Below are 19,346 nucleotides of genomic sequence, written 5' to 3'. Positions count from 1 at the left end.
CAATCATCAATAACTGAGGAAACTAAAACCAAGGTATTCAGAGAGAAGATTCACACTTAGATCCTCCCACCCCAGATTCCTCCTAACTTCAAGCAGAAAAGAAGTCATAGAGCAACATAGGCACAGATGCCAAAGACGGCAATATTTTAACCCTTCTTCAGTGAAGAAAAGTCATTTTTAAAATAAAGATTCCATTTTGATTCTACTCTCCCAAAAAGAGCTCAATCACTGTGCCGATTGTATCTCAGTGTTTAAGAATTAATATAGTACCTATTCTCCTTTCTGTGAGACCTCCAAACCATAAGAGATCCAGCCCCAAATTTACTTTTATCAGATCCTAACATATTTAAAAGTCAACCTATCTTATTTATTCACAATACATTGATTATGCATCTCATCCTCTGAAGGAAGGATCATGGATTTCTTTGACATCATTTCTTAAAGTTTTTATGAAAGGACTGAGAGATGCATATTATCATTATTATTATTTTTTTTTTTTTTTGATGTTATTTAGTCATTTTTTTCAGTCATGGCCAAGTCTTCATGATCCTATTTGAAGTTTTCTTGGCAAAGATGCTAGGAATGGTTTCCCATTGCCTTTTCCAGCTCATTTTACAGATGAAGAAACTGAGGCTTTTCCAGGGTCACATAGCTTCTAAATGTCTAAGGCTGGTTTTGAACTCAAGTACTCCTGATTCCAGGCCTTGCACTCTGTCCATTGTGCCACCAAACTGCCCCTTGTCTTATAGAGATATAAATGACCCCACAAAAGTCACCAGGTGGTTAGAATGAAAAGTAGATGGTCTACATTTCTGGGTGCTTATTCAATTTTAAGACCCATGAATCAGTGTAATTGTTAGTAATTAAGTAGAATTTCTCAGTTTTTGAGGATTCGGTTGCTTTTCAGAAGTTCGGTCAAAATTAATGAGAACAGTGGAGTCATGTTTTGAGGTGGGAAAAGAAGGGATCATTATAGAGCTTTCATCTCAGTAAAATAAAAGACAAGGATAATATTAACATCATTATCATAATCAGGCCTAAATCCAAGCACCAAATCATGCTGTTTTCAAAATACTGACATCTAAATACACCTGCTGAACAAATTATGCTTCTATGAGAGGTAGAATGGAGTTAGGCACTGGATCTGGTGGCTTTGAGGATTCAGTTCAAATCCTACCCAAGGTACTCACTACTAGCTGTGTGACTCTGGGCAAGTCACTTTTAGCTTCTCTGTGTCCTCTGTTTCCTTATTTATAAAATAAAGACAGAGGGAATAAAGAATTTGACTTAATGGCCTCTACTAATGGTCTCTTTCCACTCTAAAACTATGGTCCTATTTTATCAAGGGGGTCTTTCCTTCCTGCTATTTTAGATAGTTAGACTGTATTAGAGCATAAAGCCATCTGAAAACAAAAGATCCCATTTAAAATTTGAGCTAAGAGTCATGGGCCAAACTTCACAATTAACTCACCTCAGTGGTTTCAGTTGGGAAGTTAGCATAGGGCTCTTCCTAAGGAACAACCTTGTTCTGTGAAGGAACTTCAGGGTGATCAATAATGCTGGGATCCTTCTGTATTCAAGGATTTGCTTCTGAGGGGAAACATTGACCACAACCTTATGGGAAAGACTCCATCCTGCACAGCTGGCCCTGGATCCAGGTACGCATATTTCCTGCAAGTCTCTTTTTCTTAAAAAGATCCTCTCTTAGTATTCTCTGTTTCTCTATCTGTGTGTCTGATTCTCTCTCGTTCTGTTTTTGTCTCTGTGTGTGCCTTTCTCTTTTTTCTCTTTCTGTCTGTGTATATTTCTCTCTCTCTCTCTCTCTCTCTCTCTCTCTCTCTCTCTCTCTCTGCCTTTGTGTCTGTGTGTGTGTGTCTTTTTCTTTCTGTATCTTCTCTTGTCTCTTTTTCTCTCTTTCTGTGTATCTTTCTGTATGTATGTGTCTTCTCTCTATCTCTTTGTCTTTATTTATCTCTCTGTGTCTCTCTCTGTTTTCTCTGTGTGTTTCTCTCTCTCTCTCTCTCTCTCTCTCTCTCTCTCTCTCTCTCTCTCTCTCTCACACACACACACACACACACACACACACACACACACACACACACACACACACACACACACTTCTTCCACAGCTCTATAAGCAAATAAATGAAAGACGATTCATGAATTTTGGCAGTACTCTACACAGTAGCCAATGTGTTGCCAACTTTAAACATCCAACATCTAACTTTAAACATCCAACATCCACTTTAAACAGATGCTTACTATTTGCAAAATATTTCATTTTTAATATGCCTTGGATGAATAATTATACATTAGGATTTGAGTGTGAGGACTTTATAAGAAATTTGTTTGCTTTTAGGGGATCAACCTAGACATAATACTTGTAATTAAATTATAACAATGCTGGACACAACATAGGCTCTTAATAAATGCTTTTTTCCCTTTCTTGAGGTCAGAATCCTGAGAGGGCTCAGATTGTTCTCCAGTCCTATCCTAAGAAAGTCTTATATACTCACTCTTTATCCCAAGAGTATCAAATCAGATTGAAGGAAATATTTGGAGAAGAATCCCTTCATAAGCTAGTCTACAAAATGAGATACTGAAATTATTTTATTTATTTAATATTTTTCCCCAGTTATATTCAAAAACATTTTTTACATTTGTTTTTTTTAAGTTTTAAGTTCTAGGTTCTCTCTCTTATCTCCATACATAATTAAGAAACCCAATGTGATGTTATGCAAAACATTTCCATAAAAATCAAGTTGTAAAAGAAAACATAGATCTCCCACCCTAAAGAAAAATTGAGAGGGAGAGGAAATATACTTCAATCTGTATTCAGACATAGTTCCATCTCTGGGTATGGGATAGGATTGTTTATCATAAGCCCTTTAGAGTAGTCATAGATCATTGTACTGCTAAGAATAGTAAAGTCATTCATAGCTAGCCATCTCAGAACATTGCTATTACTTTGTAGCCGTTATATTTCATTTCTCTTGAGTTCATGGAGGACTTTCCAGGGGTTCCCCCCCCCCCAAGAGCATCCTTCTCATTGTTTCCCATAGAACAATAATACTCCACTGCAAACACATATCGCATTTTATCGAGCCATTCCCCAATTGATGGAAACCTCCTCAATGAAATAGGGAAATTAAAAAAAGAAAAATTTTTAGAATCCTAGAATAATGGAGTTTGGGGAATGTTGCTTTGTTCAAAGTATTAACAAAAATTCTTTAATGAGAAAAGGGGAAGAGAGTAAGCATTTATTAATATTGTTTTGCAGATTGTTGTTTTGTTTTTCAAAGAATTAGCTATTAAAGATCCTTTAACAGGAGGAAAGCAATAAGGATTTATTAAGCACCTACCATATGCAGAACACTAAGCTCTTTAGAAATATTCATTCTTACAACAACTCTGAAATATAGGTGGTAGTATGAACCCAAATTTATGGTTAAGGACACTTAAAGAAATCAAAGTTAAGTGACTTTCTCAGGGTTTTTGTTACTATTACATCATTCACTCATGTCCAACTCTTCATCATCCTATGGACGCCAATAGCTGTCCATTCCTGGCAAAGATATTAGGGTAGTTTGCCACTTCCTTCTCCCAGTGAATTTAGGTAAACAAGTTAAGTGACTTGCCCAAGATCACACAGCTTATAAGTATCTGAGGCCAGATTTAAACTAAGGTCTGACTCAGGCTCAGCCCTCTATCCACTGAGCCACCCAGCTGCTTCTTTAGTAAACAGATTAAGTGACTTCTTCAAGGTCCTACAGCTAGTAAGTGTGTGAGACTGCATTTGAATTCAGGTCTTCAGGGTCTCCCAAGCCAGCAGTCTGTACACTATGATCTTGGAAGGGAGACATAATAGACATCTAGATGAAACCTGAATACTTGAGATTTTCCTAAAAGGAAAAAACCAACTTTTTAAGTGGAAACTTCCAAAGAGAATCTGCCTGTGAAGTGTCCCCCAGTGGTTCTGGTATCATAGAATAGAACCAGCCCATGTGGTCTGGCTCTGATTTTGTTTGTCTTTTTGGTCTGTTACTGTGGAAACTTGGTCCTCTGGTACTGGTCTAAGAGTTCCAAATTGTTACTTGAAGCATTGAAAAGTTAAGGAATTTGTTCATCTCTCCACCTGGAGGGGGAAGGCAGAAGCCTGATGCTACTTAGCTCAGCACGACACCTTTGATTTGCTTTGTTAGTGACTTGGGCTGGTTCAGCTCTCCTAAAATACCCTAGTAACTCATCACACAATTCAGTACACTGGAGCTCAGAACTCTAGGCATTTTCTAGCTTCAGACTCTCTTATAGCTGGAATTATAGGCATGTGCTGCCATAGGGAGCCAGCTGGGTGACACAGTGAATAGAGCATGAGGTCTCAAGTCAGACAGAATGGAGTTCAAATCTGGCCTTAAACACTTACTAGCTGTCTGATCCTGATCGAGTCATTTAACCTCTGCTTACCTCAATTTTCTTATTTGTTTAAAAAAAAAATGAAGTTAATAAATAACACCTATCTGCCAAGATTCTTGTAAGGATCAAATGAGGTAATATCTATATTTATAGATACACTTAAGAGTACATAATAGGTGCTTAATAAATGCTTTTCTTCCTTCCCTGCTACTTACTTAAATCCTTTTATTTATATGCCAATTCCACACTTGTGTTCCCTATTTCAAATAGCTATTGTTCCCTTTCCCAGTTTTTATTAGTCTATTCTGCAAATGTACTTCAACAGGAAGTAGGTTATTAGATTACCTGCTAGTTTGCCAAGAGCAGCATTCCAAGATTATTCTTACTGCCTTAGCCAGGATTAATTTCATCTCAAAGCTGTCTTTCCGGCTGCAGTACTTAGACTGAAGCATGTGCTAGCTAATCTTTCATCCCTGGTCAAGGCTCAACCCCCATTTGAAAATCTATCAGGATCCCCAAGAGGTGAGATGGAAAATGGAAAGGATGAGGGGAGAGACACTTTCAGGATCCTTTTGTCTGAAATCAAGGCCTAAACTCCTTGACCTACAAAAAACCTTTTGGTTCTCAGACTACAAAATGAGCCATTATGAGAAAAGTTTCCTTTTCCTTCTCTTTATGAGAGAAATATTTTAAAATTTTATTATAATTTAAAGATATCAACAAACCTGAATATTTCAATATGTAAAGAAGAGAAAAATTGTATATGAAATTATGAGAGCAGTTATTTGGATTTTTATTTTGTTTGCTAAATTTAACACAATAATAAAATTGCCCTGCTTTCTCTCATCTTTTCTGAATATCTGTCCTCCTAAATAGATTTTCACATGGACATTCTATTCTTTATCACTTCCCAGCAACCTAATTGACATATCCTCTCTAGTAACAGATAAATATGGTCAAAAAAAAACAAATTCACACATAATAACTAACATTTACATGGGACTCTAAAATATTTTATTTTATCTTCACAACCCTGAAACATATGTGCTATTATTACCTTCTTTTTATAGGGAGAAAACTAAGGCAGTCAGGGGTCAAAGTGACTTGCTTGGGATCCCTTAGTAAGTGATTGGATTTAAATTCAGGCTATCCTAACTCAAGTCTACTGTACCACCTAGCTGAATCATTTTCTACCTCTAATCCATTATACCTTTGTGTTAAAAGGTGGGAACATGATTTTATCACCAAATTTCTAATTTTATGATGCGTCATTGCAGTTAATCAGCAAGTGTTTACTAAGACACTACTACACAAAGGTTAAAAAAAAAATCTAAGAATAGTCCCTGTCACCAAGGAGTTCATAGTCCTTTGGGTGATAAAACATGCTAGCAATTATTTATGAACAAGATAAAGAGAGAATAAGATGAAGATAGGGAAGGCACTAACATTAAGCCAAAAGGCTTCTTGTAGAAAGTAGGATTCTAGCTAAGACTTTAGGGAAACTAGGAGGCGGAGAGGAGATTTATGGGATTCAACCGGTGAAAGTACGTATGCGTGTAAAAGAGTAAGAGAGACATAGAGACAGACACACACACACACACACACACACACACACACACACACACACACACACACAAAATGATTTATCTCCTAAATGTTTTTGTGACTATTGCTCTTTTTCCTCTATCTTTGGCATCTTTGGGATATATGACATTTTGTTCTTTCCAGTTTCTTTATATGTTTTTTCTTTGGTTCTACCCTCTTCACATTATACCCATTCCTATAAATTTTCTCATGCTTTGAAATTTTCATACTTATCATTGTTATGCCAGATATCTGAAAGATTAATGCTAATGTTTGTTTTTTGCCTTTTTTTTAAACTGGTACATCTCTCTAAGAAGCCTCAGGATACAAGTAGCATAATGAAGTTAATTAAAAGATTTGCATCATTAAACATCAGATTACAATTTCAATTACTATCCTGCTGGAGAAATCTAACTTTAAAAATTAGGTTAGCAATACCAAGCCCTGAAGATCAGTGTCAGATGAGGGATAATATGGCAGTCCAAAGACAGAGACCATCCACAAAGCATATTCACCAATAGAAACAGACAAGTTGTTCACATTCAATAAGTATCCAAGGATTTAAGAAGTTTGCATCTAACATTTGATCTATCAGATCTCTCTTATACCTACAAATATGTAGCCAACCAATGGCATTTAAAAACAACAAGAACAAAAAAAAAAAAATTCAGATTGCATATAGTTGGAATCTTCTTATGGTTTTTTGTGTTTTTTTTTTTTTAATCATTTATGCTTGGCATCTGATGATTTTTAAAGATCATTGCTTATTCCTCTAATTTAGATCTACTCATTGGGGAAGGAGCCTACAGTTTATTGAAAGTTCAAGTGTGTAAAAAACTCTTTGTCTTCAGACTCACTGAGATAATGAACTATCCTCAGGGGATTTGCACATTACAATCTGTGAATCTTTACTGGAATCTTTCCCTTCTCCAATCTTGGTATTAATTCCTACACTGAATTTTTAATTCCTCCCACAAATCATCACTTACTATTTGTTTCTTAATCTTATTATCCAGAAGTAATTATTGCCTGCCTCTTTAGGGGAACCTTGCTACATTTTTTAGTTTTGGAGAATCACATTGTTGTACTCATAATTCATATACAATTATGCTACTGCATTAAACTCACAGTTACCGATATAGCCACATCAAGGGGTGTTTTTTTTTGTGTTTTTTTAATATATTACATTATTAGCTTCATTGAATAGCAGACCTTTAAATATGTATTCATCATAGGAATGTAGTGTATTGAATTTTATAGCTATAAGACATTGGGGGAAAATTAAAAAATAATAATAAATCTCCCCCAAAATAAGAAGTAAATAAATAAAAACCAGAAAGAGGGAGTATCACTCACATTGGATATCAAAATTATGAAATATCCCCAAAATCTTTCTAGAAAATAGTAAGAAAACAGCTAAATTTTAAGTCCATATTTGAAAATCTGATAAGAAAATTAAAATTAAATAATATTTTCATGGTAAAAAAAAGTCTCATGCTAGAGGAATATGCTTGGAAAAAAATGAAAAGATCATGTTCAAAACTGCTATTCAAAATAGTAATTTTTTATATAGTATTCAAAATCTCATAAGCAGAAAAAGAAAAAATTAATTCTCAGAGCCTCTCCCACTTTGAATAATGCTGATTGTAATATATTGTGCTAGTAAGATGGCAAATCACCTGTCAGTCACTTTCTCTTGCTCTAGAAAGTTATAAAAATGCATTATGGATAGCTTCCTCCTTAGGATATGAGATCCCAGTCAGAAATTTCAATTTGGCAAAGACAGCAATCTCTCTCTTTCTCTGTCTCTCTCTGTGTCTTTTTCTCTCCCCCACCTCTCCTCAGTTCAACCCTACCTCCCCATCTATAGGCGCGCGCGTGCACACACACACACACACTTTCTCTTTTGTATTAAAGCTTTTTATTTTCAAAACATAGTTTTCAACATTCATCTTTGCAAAACCTTGTGTTTCAAATTATTTTCCTTCCCTTCCCCCCTCCCCTATACAATAAGTAATCTAATATGTTAAATGACACATAACTTTTAATAATACATTTCTAAAAATCAAAACTCCCTTCTTCATATTTGAAGAAAAAGAATATTAGAAACTTAATTGAATCTTGTAAACAAAAGCTTTAAATAAAAACTAGTCCTCACAAATATTTTTCTATATAAGCTTTCTTTCCCAATGAAGAATGAGGAGGAATTAGAAGACGAATGATATCACTGAAGTGTTCCCTTCTTTGCTTATAGGCCAAGGAGCAGCTTTCTCAAACTCTTGTAGGAGTTAGTATGTTCATTCTTCTCTCTTCTTAATAGCTTTTCTTTAACTCAAGTGCTATTTTTAACCCAATACCTCATCAGCTCCTTCCTGTAGAATCTGTTACTTATCTCTGACCTGGATTTGCAAAGATAGTTGACTTCCTGTGAGGGATTAGAGAAAAAGGGCCTGCTTAACCCACTGGAGGCTCTTGGCAATCTGTGAGGTACATCTTCCCTTGGCTTTTGTCTTCTCATTTCATATTTTCTGCTCGTGTGCTTATTTCTCCCTCTAGGCAGTTCAATTATTCAGAAAAAGCCTATGAAGAGAAATCATCCCTTACACATCACCCAGGGGCTCACAAAGTACCAAATGGATCATCTGTTCTCATGGAATGTTCCAAGACCCTAGAACCTCAAAGGCCTATCAACAGATCTCCAGCCTTTGGGCCATCACCAGGAGGAAGGCAAGGTCCTTTCATGGACACAAAATCCTCACAGATTAACCCTTTTAAATCAGCTCAGACCAACTCCACCTATTCTCCTCAGCCTTACCTGTACTCGGACAGAGATGCTCCGGTTGGTAGACAACCTTCTCCAATGGACATACCTGCAGCTGTCTTCAGAAGTAATGGTCACATCTTGACACAGTCCCATAATCCAAGAGACCTTGAAGACAACTGCCTTGAGAGTTTAGCCGAAAATGGAATGAAGAAAAATAAGGGTCCTCTACCTCAGAAGCCTCCTCCCCCTCGAGTGAAATGGGCCCACTCACTCAGAGAAGACAACTCAATGGAGCCCTCTTCATCTTCCGGGGTACCAACTCAGAAGCACTATGAGCAACGCCAGAGCCTGCCCAATCCAAACACTACATCTAACCCCAACAGTCCCCTAGGAGTCTTCACTGGGCCTGGAAAGACCTCCCTCAGAATATCTGAATCAGCCTTTCAAGCCATCCCATCCCTTCAGGATGAAGGTGATGATGAGGTGTTTGTGCAAGATTTGAGATCCAGTTCCACTTTCAAAACTCTGTCCATGTTACCCCCACCACCACCATCACCCCCACCACCTCCTCCTCCTTCACCTCCTTCACCTCCTTCAGAGGACCAGAAGGCACTGAGGAACAGCCTGGAAGAGTTTCCTCCTCCTCCTCCTTCCCCAATTATATATGAAGCATCGGGAGCCCCAAGCAATGAAACTTATGAAGATACCTGTAACAGGTGAGGAGAATTCTGGTTAGGACAGGCCATGCCTTGAGTTTAGATAAGTTTTCCACAGTGTGTGCAATTCTCCTCAGATTCTAACTCATGTCAATGTTCCTTCTAATGTCCACAAGATAGTTTGATTTAGAGGCAAATGTCCTAAACCAACTCAGTTAGAGATAGCTCTTTAGTTATCCCAGTGTTTGCCTATGGAATCTTTACAAAAAGTTACTCAACTTCATTCATTCAGGGGGCTTGCTGATTGTAGAGAGGAAAGCCAGAGATCAGAGAAAACCAATCAATGGAATGATCTCTCTTTCCTTGCATGGATGATCTATTTGAAATCAGAAACAAGCCCTGTATGAATCCATCAATAGTAGATTTACTCAACTACCTCTCAATAGTTTACCCATACTAAGAGTCCTGGAAATTCAGAGGCAAGAATTCCACAACCATGTTCCCACTGAACATCTTGGAGAAGGTTATTTAATTTCCTTTTAGATAATTTACAACTTATCTATTGAGGAGGAATATGACTACAGAGTTCAGAATCCTTAAGGAAATAAAGCTGTCAGAGCAATTGTCATCTTAGAGCTTCTTCACCTATTTTGTCTATTGTGGATCCTTTTGGCAATCTTAACAACCCTTTTCAGAAAAACGTTTTATAAAAACAAGACTTTGTGTTTAAAAAAAAAACTCATGGGATTACAAAGGAACTGATTTAAAGTAACAAATTTATGATAAGAAACTCTGTGTTCATTAGCTCATCAAAACAAAAAGCCCTGAGTTGAACTTGGGGAACTTGGGGAACATCAAAGTTTGTAGAATTTTTTTTTTTTTTTAAATAAATAAACTTGGGGCAGATGGATAGCAGAGTGGATAGAATACTGACCTGAAGTCAGGAGAACCTGAGTTCAAATCCAACCTTAAACACTTAACATTTACTAACTATATGACCTCAATTGCTTCACCAAAACAAATAAATAAACTTAAAGATCCTCTAGGGACAAATTCAAATAGGAAAAAATCTCTACAGGACCACATGTTGTCTTAGAAAACCACAAATTAATATTATGTTTTGTATTTTAACTTGGTATTTTAATCTGGTTGGGGGCACATTTGGAATGAGTTTGACCTTGCAGAGGGAACTTACAAAATAGCCCATTTCATTTGAGGATAGATCAAATTATGAAGTCTGAAGTTCTTCCTTGAGTAGAAATCTATTTTTCTGTTACTTTCCTATACCCATTTGTCATAGTTCTGCCCTCTAGGGATCCTTTCTCTTCCTGCCTTTTTTCTACTTTATCATTAAAGAACTCTCCTTCTCATAGCCACTTGCTCTCAACTCTTATGTCACCATTTATCCCTTTTGCTTTCCCACAGCAATTCCACAAGATTGTCCAAGTTGACGATTGCAGATTCTCAAAGGAGCAGCCCAACCCCAGCTTCTAAATCCAACCTTTTCATCAAAGCTCTAGGAGCTAAGCAGACAAGCTTATTATCCACTCCTGATGGCCAGCATCAGTCATCCGGAACTCTTGGGGAGCAGTCTAGCCCAGAGCAGATGCTTCCCACACAGGCCCAAAATCTCATCCAGAAGTTTGGCAACCTGGCTCAGGAACTGGAAAAGAGCAATCCCAGCCCTGAGAAAACACCAGAGGACATCAGGAGAGAGAGTCTGGTCAAGCAGATTGTTCACCAAGACAAATCCCTCGAAGGTATTTTGGATCCGGATTCTAGAATGAAGACTACCATGGACCTGATGGAAGGTTTGTTTCCACAGGGCCCAAATTCCCTGAAGGAAAGCAATACACAGCGAAAGGCAATGCAAAGAAGTACCAGTTTCCCAGTATCTGAAGGGAGTAGGTAAGTTCCCACTAAGCATTAGATTTACAATTTACCTGTTGGCTTAGCATGCAGGAAAAAGTGTATGGCCTAATGGATACATTAGTAGGTTTGGGGATCAGGAAAACCTCTGCCAAATTTGGCCTCTTCCACTAATTGAGTGATTTTGAGCAAATCATTCACTTTTTAAACTTGCTTCATCTGGAAAATAAGAATTTCAGTAGTACCTTTGACAAGAGAGAGGATAACATAGTGAAAGAGTAATTTGAAGTCTTGGATTTGAATAAAATGACATAAAAGTTCCCTTCTAGCTCTGAATCTAGGAAGTAAATTCAAGTAAATTGCAAGTAAATTCAAATTTCTTGACAATTGGCACATGACTGTCCTAAACCTAGCATCAATCAATCACAGGTATCTTCCTTGCCCAAAAACCATAATGATATTTTGTCTTTGGAAGCTTTTCTCCAAGAATTGTTAAATTCATTCATTCAACATTTATTAATCACCTCAGAAGGATAAAAGGCTATCCCTGACATCATTGAGCCTGAAGTCCAGCTTAAAAAATAAGTAAATAATTAAATGAATAAATAAGTCTTGTTTGGGGAACCAAGAGTCTGTTTCATTGGCCAGTTCCACAGCAACTACAGGATTTCATCCCTCCAGGATTAATGTACAGTCAACCAATAAAAATATGTGAAACACCTATTATGTGCCAGGCACTGTGCTAAGTGCTATGGATATAAATAAAAATAAAAAACAGCCCCTGCCCTCAAGAAACTTACTAATGGGACAAAATAACATAAAAGGAAGGCAAAAGAGAAGACAAAAAAGAAGAGTAAGAAGTAGGTTGAAAGGCAAGAAAAGCCTCTACTTGATGAAGAAATCCAAAGCAATATTTTTAAAAATTAATTTAATTTTTACAAAAATTTTATGCATAGGTAATTTTTCAGCATTGACAATTGCAAAGCCTTTTGTTTCAACTTTTCCCCTCCTTCCTCCCACCCCTTCTCCCAGATGGCAGATTGACTAATACATGTTAAATATGTTAAAGTATAAGTTAATACAATATATGTATACATGTCCAGTTATTTTGCTGTACACAAAGAATCGGATTTTGAAATAGTGTACAATTAGCCTGTGAAGGAAATCCAAAATTAGAGGGATTGGGAATTCTAGGTAGTGGTTCATAGTCGTCTCCCAGAGTTCTTTCTCTGGGTGTAGCTGGTTCAGTTCATTACTGCTCTGTTGGAACTGATTTGGTTCATTTCATTGTTGAAGATGGCCACTTCCATCAGAATTGATCATCATATAGTATTGTTGTTGAAGTATATAATGATCTCCTGGTCCTGCTCCAAAGCAGTATTAAATGGAGGGAACTAGAGAGAAAACTGTGCAGAGAACCCCCTTTAATAGGGACTCTAGGTTCTGCCCTTTATTCATAAAGGCAGAGATTACTGATGAGATGTCTATATGGGGCAGATTGAATCTTGCGGCATGATAAGAATTTTCAGTGATGAGTTTCCTGGGGAAGTAAAGCATGAAGTTTCAAAGGGCAAGGAAAAAGAAGTAGCAAATAGCTTACATTAAAATTTTTAGTGCATGAATAAACAAAGGGAGGGAATAAAATGTAAGACTAGTGGTTTCTTCCAAAGAATTGAGGAAAAGTTCAGTGTTTTCTTATCCTGAAAATCTGGGAAGTTCTGAAAGAAAACAAACTATTGTGGTTGATAAAGAACTCCATTTAATACCTTTTGCAACACTGAGTCACAACACCCAGCTGTACCACATCACCAGCAAGCATGTTGACACCTTATATTTTTCATTTTTTAGTCTTTTGCTTTTACTAGATTAGTCCAGCCCTCCAAGATAATGATATGTTTTTGGTCTGTTTTCTTTCATTACCGCTTTATTGCAACAATTTCATTTTTTTTTTTTTAATCTTTCAATGAAAATTATGTAGCTTGACATATTAGGCAGGTACTTGGCAGCAAGTAGTTTCACAAATCTAGCAAATGCCTTAGACTAGGCAATAGTCTTTTATTCAAATATGAGCTTGGCTTGTTAGAAATGTCCAACTTGGAACAAAAGGTTTTGCAATTGTCAATGCTGAAAAATTACCCATACATATATCTTGTAAATAAAAAGCTATAATAAAAAAAAGAAAGAAATGTCCAACTTATTCTACATAATAAACAAATATATAGCATTTCAAAAGTGAAAGGAACCTCAAAAGCCATCTGAAATGTGAAATCCCTTTAAAAAAAAAAAAAGAGATGTGGGGGGCAGCTAGGTGGCGCAGTGGATAGAGCACCAGCCTTCAATTCAGGAGGACCAGAGTTCAAATCTGGTCTCAGACACTTAACACTTCCTAGCTGTGTGACCCTGGGCAAGTCACTTAACCCCAGCCTCAGGGAAAAAAAAAAAAAAAGAAAGAGAGGTGTTTTATTTCTAAGGCTATTTGTCTTTGTATGAGCTCATAAATGCTGTCCAGTTCTATTAACTACCTTCTAGTTAGAATATGATCACTCATAATTGGTTTTGTCCTAATAATGACCAGGGAGTTAACCCCTATTCTGTGACCATAGAGTAGACTGTTTCCCAAATGCATACTTGCTAGCTATATCACATCTATATGCCATTCCTTAAATGTGGGAAGGGGGAAGAAAGGGAAACAAGCATTTATTAATTTTTTATAAATATAAATTTTTATAAAACTTAATTTTTAATAAATTTTTTAACAAATAAAGGTAGATAGGAAGGTGGATGGATGGTTGGATAGATGGATAGATATACATATACAAAGTAAATATAAGATAATTTTGCAGTACTAACAACTATTAGAGTGGGAAATCAATTGCTTGAGCTGAGCCTGTATAACTATCATTTTGTCCTTCCAGACACTTACTCAAAAAATTCAATTAAAATAAAAATACTTTGTTTGGGCAACCACATAATTATGATCCTTTAGAAATTTACCCATTTTTTAGGACTTGAAATAAATGGTCCTTCCTACATTATATTAATGACTAATTATCAATGTAAAGAATTTACCAGAAAGAACATCTTTATTTGAAAATAAGTTCCTTTAAATGGGTTTCCCAGTAAAATTTTTAATTGGGTGAATTATTAAAAACATACTTTGGTATGCAATATTAATACCCTTTTTTGTGTTTCAAGGATTTGAGATTAGGAAATTTGCAAAAGACTGGTCTATGCCACCTACTGGTGGAAAGCATTTTTGTTATGTTTCAGCATAAGCTTCTATAGACATCAAAAAATCAGAATCTACACATATTAGTCACATAAAATGTCTTTAAAAAACCCAATTTTAAGTTACCTAACATCAGTTAGACATCACTTCATTTTCTCCTGTTTTTCAGCAATTTAGTTTATGAAAAAAAATTTTGCTTTTTTTGTTGGTGACTAGACTATACTAAACACCTATATGTGTTTATTTGGTCTGAGTACAACATAAATACAAGGCCAAATTATTAAATAAACCTTTAATAATTCAAAAGACTATTGAAGTCATACATATCAAAAAATACCTAACTTAGGGGCCACTAGGTGGTACAGTGGATAGAATCAGGAGTTAGGAAGATCTGAATTCAAATCTGGCCTCAGACAGTTAATAGTTGTGTGACTCTGGGCAAGTCACTTAAATCCTATTTGCCTTTATTCATCTATAAAATAGGGGCATACTAGAGACAGAAATAGCAAACTACTTCAATATCTTTGTCAGGAAAACCATACAGACAAGCCTATGGCATCACAAACAGTCAGATATGTCAGAGCAACTGAACAACCTCACTAATAAAGGCAGAATTGTTTGCTCCCTCAGTAGGGTCTTGCTTGTAGTCTGAAAAAAAAAAAAAAGCTTATAACTTGGTTAGACACTAATACAGATGGGACTAAAACACAAATTTCTCAATTCCTAGATATGTTCTTTAAGGCAATAATTGGTAGTTTTTACATCCATCCTGTGAAGAGTAGAATTTGGTGTTTTGTTTTTTTTTAATCCACAATAAGAATTGAACATTTTGAAACATCATATTTGGGTAGGTCACTTACTTTCAAAAATGAAGGTCCTGAATCTTAGGAAAGCATCTTTAAACTTGCTTGAATTTCTACTGCTTCTTGTAACTTTCTACTTTGAATTTGTCAACTGAAAAATTTCCTTGTACTCATACACAGGAACACTTAGAAATATAATTACATGGCTATTATTTCATTAAGTATTGCCAGGAAAAATATTGAAGTAGAATAAAAATTCAACATTATAAAAATGGCCATTTTATAGGAACTGATTTTGACTCTGATTTAAATATATGATGTGTTTTTATATTTATTCTTTGTGATTTAGGAGCACAGAGAAAGAAAAAGTGGGAATGTTGATCAACTGTCCTGCCTATTATAATGTGTCTGCACCGAAGGCGGAGCTTCTAAATAAACTCAAATCCATGCCTGCAGAGGGAAATGAGGATGATGACCAACTAGATGTCAATGAAAAGAAGGCAAGTTCAAAACTGGGGAATCCCCTGCTTTACAACCAAGAATGTGGTCAATCAGTCAAAAAGAATTAAGGCACTGTACTAAGTGATGGGATCACAAAGAAAAACAAACAAAAAAACCAGTCCCTACCCTTAAGGAGTTCCCAATCTAATGAGAGTGACAACATGCAAACAACCATGTATATGTACTGGGAAAATTATAGATCATCTCAGAGAGAAGGCACTAAGACTGAGGCAGGATGAGAAAGGAGGACATTCCAGGCATGGGGGACCACCAGTGAAAATGCTAGGGGTCAGGAGATGGAACATAAGCAATCCAGCGTCCCTGGACTGCAAAAATATATGTAGTGGGGACTGGATCTGAAAGAAGACTGGAAAAGTAGGGAAGATCCAAGTTTTAGTCAAAAAGGAGATTTTTATATTTGATCTTAGAGATAACAAGGAGCCATCGGAGTTTATTAAATGGAGCTGGGTGAGAGATAGGGGAAGTGGGACTTGATCAAGCCAGAAGATCACTATGACAATTGAGTGGAGAGTAAACTAGAATGGAAAAACTTGAGGCAAGGAAATCAGCCAGCAATTCTTACCAACAAAATGTTACTCCAGGACTTCAAAAGACCTTTGATTTTATCCATGGAGTATTTCCTTTACCAAGCCAGGTTCTTGCTCCCCCCATACTTTAGGAAACAATCTTTGTCTCCTAAGTCAGCCATTCCTTGGCTGATGACAAGCACCCCCAACTTCAGGCTGGTACTGTCACCAGATGCATTGTCTATGTGCCCAACATCAATAAGACAAAGGATAAAAGTAGTTTTGATCTGGAAGGGACTTCAGAGGTCACCTAGTCTAACCTAGTTGAGATGAAAAAACTGAGGCCCAAAGCGAAGTATATGAATTCATATCCTCTGGCTCTAGTAAAATAGTTCTTAACCTGCCATCTGTGAATTTAAAAAAAATTTTCTTTAAATATGTGCAATATAATATCTGTTTTCTTTGTAATTCTATGTGTTTTATACTTTTTAAAACATTCTGAGGAATTCATCAGCTTTACTAGACAAGGATACCTATATTATGTGATGAAACTTCTGGGTAACCATGTTAAGAAATAAATCCCTTTCTAAGGGAAACTAGGTATCACTATATTTTTCTTTTCTAAAATAGGGAATCAATATTTGAAGAATTTACTTTTTTGTTTTGGTGTGTGTGTGTGTGTGTGTGTGTGTGTGTGTGTGTGTGTGTGTGTGTGTGTGTGTTAAGTGACTTGTCCAGATTCTCACAGCTAAGAAGTGTTAACTGTCTGAGGTCAGATTTGAATTCGGGTTCTCCTGACTCCAGTGCCAGTGCTCTATCCACTGCATCATTTAGTTGCCCCGAAGAATTTACATTCTTTTTCAATTTCTATTGTTTTATTTTTTTTTTCTGGTTATACATGTACATACTGTGTGTGTGTGTGTGTGTGTGTGTGTGTGTGTGTGTGTGTATGTGTAGTGCACATTTCTTTACAAACCATGTTGGAAGAGAAAAATCAGAACAAAAGGGAAAAACCATGAGAGAGTTTCTTACCACTACAAACCATGAGAAAAGGGAAAAACCATGAGAGAGTTTCTTACCACTACAAAAGGGTTGCTTACAAACATTTTTAATGCTCATGTGAGTCCTTTTCCTTTTTTATGATTTCCTTGTACTAGTGACCCTGCTGGATCAAAGGATATGCACTATTTTATAGCCCTTTGGGCATAGTTCAAAATTGCTCTCCAGAATGGTTAGATAAGAATTTACATTCTTAAGTGATAGATGGTATCACCAGCCAGCTAAATCCAGTGCCAGGCCTAGAGTTGGCAATATTTGAGTTCAAATCCAGCCTCAGACGATAACTAGCTGTATGACCCTGGGCAAATCACTTAGCCCTGTTTGCCTGTTTCCTCATCTATAGAATGAGATGAAGAAGGAAAGAATACCCCACATGGGGTCATGGAGAAACTGAAATAATATAACATACATGTCCCTTTCTGAGGAAGGCTCCTTGAGCAAATTGAATCAGACTCCCACATAGCAAAATTATATCCAAGATAGATAATGATATTTAGCAGTTCCAAAAAAAGTCCAATGTTCTTAAATAAACAAAGTCAACAATTTTTTTTTTTTTTTTGGTTAACTGATGAGTGCTTGATTTGGAGGCTGGAAGATCTAATCACATTATTCTTGCCTAGGTAACAAAATATGTGACTTCAGGCAAGTCACTTAAACTCAAATCTTCATTTTCCTTATCTTTAAAATGGGTATAATTATAATTTCATTCCCTACAGATAAGACATGTACAACATTTTACAAACTTTGGAGCTATATCTAAATGTCCCCTTTACCTTGTGCAAGACAAAAAATCTTGGTTGATATTGTATCTTTAAGCTACTCTACCCCCCAGTAATTAGAATCAGGTTCTGCAAGTTGCTAATTATCCGAAGGTACTTCTTTATAACACTACATAGATGTCTATCCTATAAAATCTCTCCTACTCAGGCTCTTTTTTACAAAGCTACAAAAACTGAAAATGTTAGTCATGGGATTTGTCTTCGTGTATAAAAAGCCATTCATAGAGGTCACGCAAAAAAGTTCAATAGGAAATCTTTGTGTCATCATTGTCAAGGTCAAGGGTGCTCACCCACATTCCTTATCCCTAAGCTGAAAGCCAGGGGCCTTCAATGGGGAGAATTCACAATGGAATGCTTTCTGTGCTGCCCCTGCCCCCCAGAGGCTGTCTTCTGTCCTTACTTGGCTCAGATAACAATCCTCAAAGGGAAAATGTTGTAATGTTTTGGCTCCCTTTTGGGTACAGGTTATTTTCCAGTGACACTTGATTCCAAGAAGTTTCCTCTAGTATTGCCCTCAGCACCTTCCCCAACTGCCTTCCCTTCCATAATTGTAGACCTCTCAAGCTTATCTGCTCCTCTCTTAGAAAGCTAGAGTTATCTCTACAGACAGAAGTATCTCTAGTCTGGGTACTCCAGTCAAAAACATGGTCTGCCTTATTTAACCCCTCCAGCAGTGGGTGCTGGCAGTTCCTCAGCTGATTCTGTGATTAGGGTGACAGTCTCCTCCGAGAGTGTTAATTTTACCCTTTTTTCTAACACCTACATCACAGCACACCCACTGCATGGTGTATTTCTGTGGTAGGATTACTTGTGGAGCAGCGTTCTTTACAGGACTATTTGGATGTTTTTGTCAGGGTATGGTTCCCATATTCATTTATTGGAAACATGGCGATTCTAAACATGTATTATACTCATAGGTTCTTCTTTTTTAAACAAATTCTAGAACTTATAGAGAAAAGTATATATAGAATGATTTTACATATATACAAGAATAGCAAGTTTATACAAAATAGATTTGCATTTTCATGTGCAAAAAAAAATTTTTTTTAATTCTATATGGAGCAATTTACCCAATTCCCTTTCCCCACCCCATTGGACATTCACCATCATATTCTGATCAGTCTTTAAAGTAAATTGAATTTTCAATTTAACTTTAAAAGTT

At 36.4% G+C, this 19,346-nt stretch overlaps 1 protein-coding gene across 4 annotated transcripts in view; it reads left to right on the top strand.

Annotated features, from left to right (window-relative positions):
* Positions 1-19,346, top strand: part of SHROOM3 (shroom family member 3) — a 231,061-nt gene that overhangs the window by 202,670 nt on the left and 9,045 nt on the right. For all 4 annotated transcript variants that reach the window (XM_074274300.1, XM_074274299.1, XM_074274298.1 and 1 more), the window contains 4 exons: positions 1,582-1,658; positions 8,554-9,477; positions 10,843-11,325; positions 15,668-15,818. In XM_074274300.1, coding sequence (XP_074130401.1) covers positions 1,582-1,658; positions 8,554-9,477; positions 10,843-11,325; positions 15,668-15,818 — 1,635 coding nt within the window. The remainder of the gene's footprint in view (positions 1-1,581; positions 1,659-8,553; positions 9,478-10,842; positions 11,326-15,667; positions 15,819-19,346) is intronic.

Source organism: Sminthopsis crassicaudata, chromosome 6, assembly GCF_048593235.1.
Source record: "Sminthopsis crassicaudata isolate SCR6 chromosome 6, ASM4859323v1, whole genome shotgun sequence".
Taxonomy (NCBI): domain Eukaryota; kingdom Metazoa; phylum Chordata; class Mammalia; order Dasyuromorphia; family Dasyuridae; genus Sminthopsis; species Sminthopsis crassicaudata.
The sequence above is the reverse complement of the archived record's forward strand: the minus strand, read 5'-3'. Positions and strand labels throughout refer to the sequence as shown.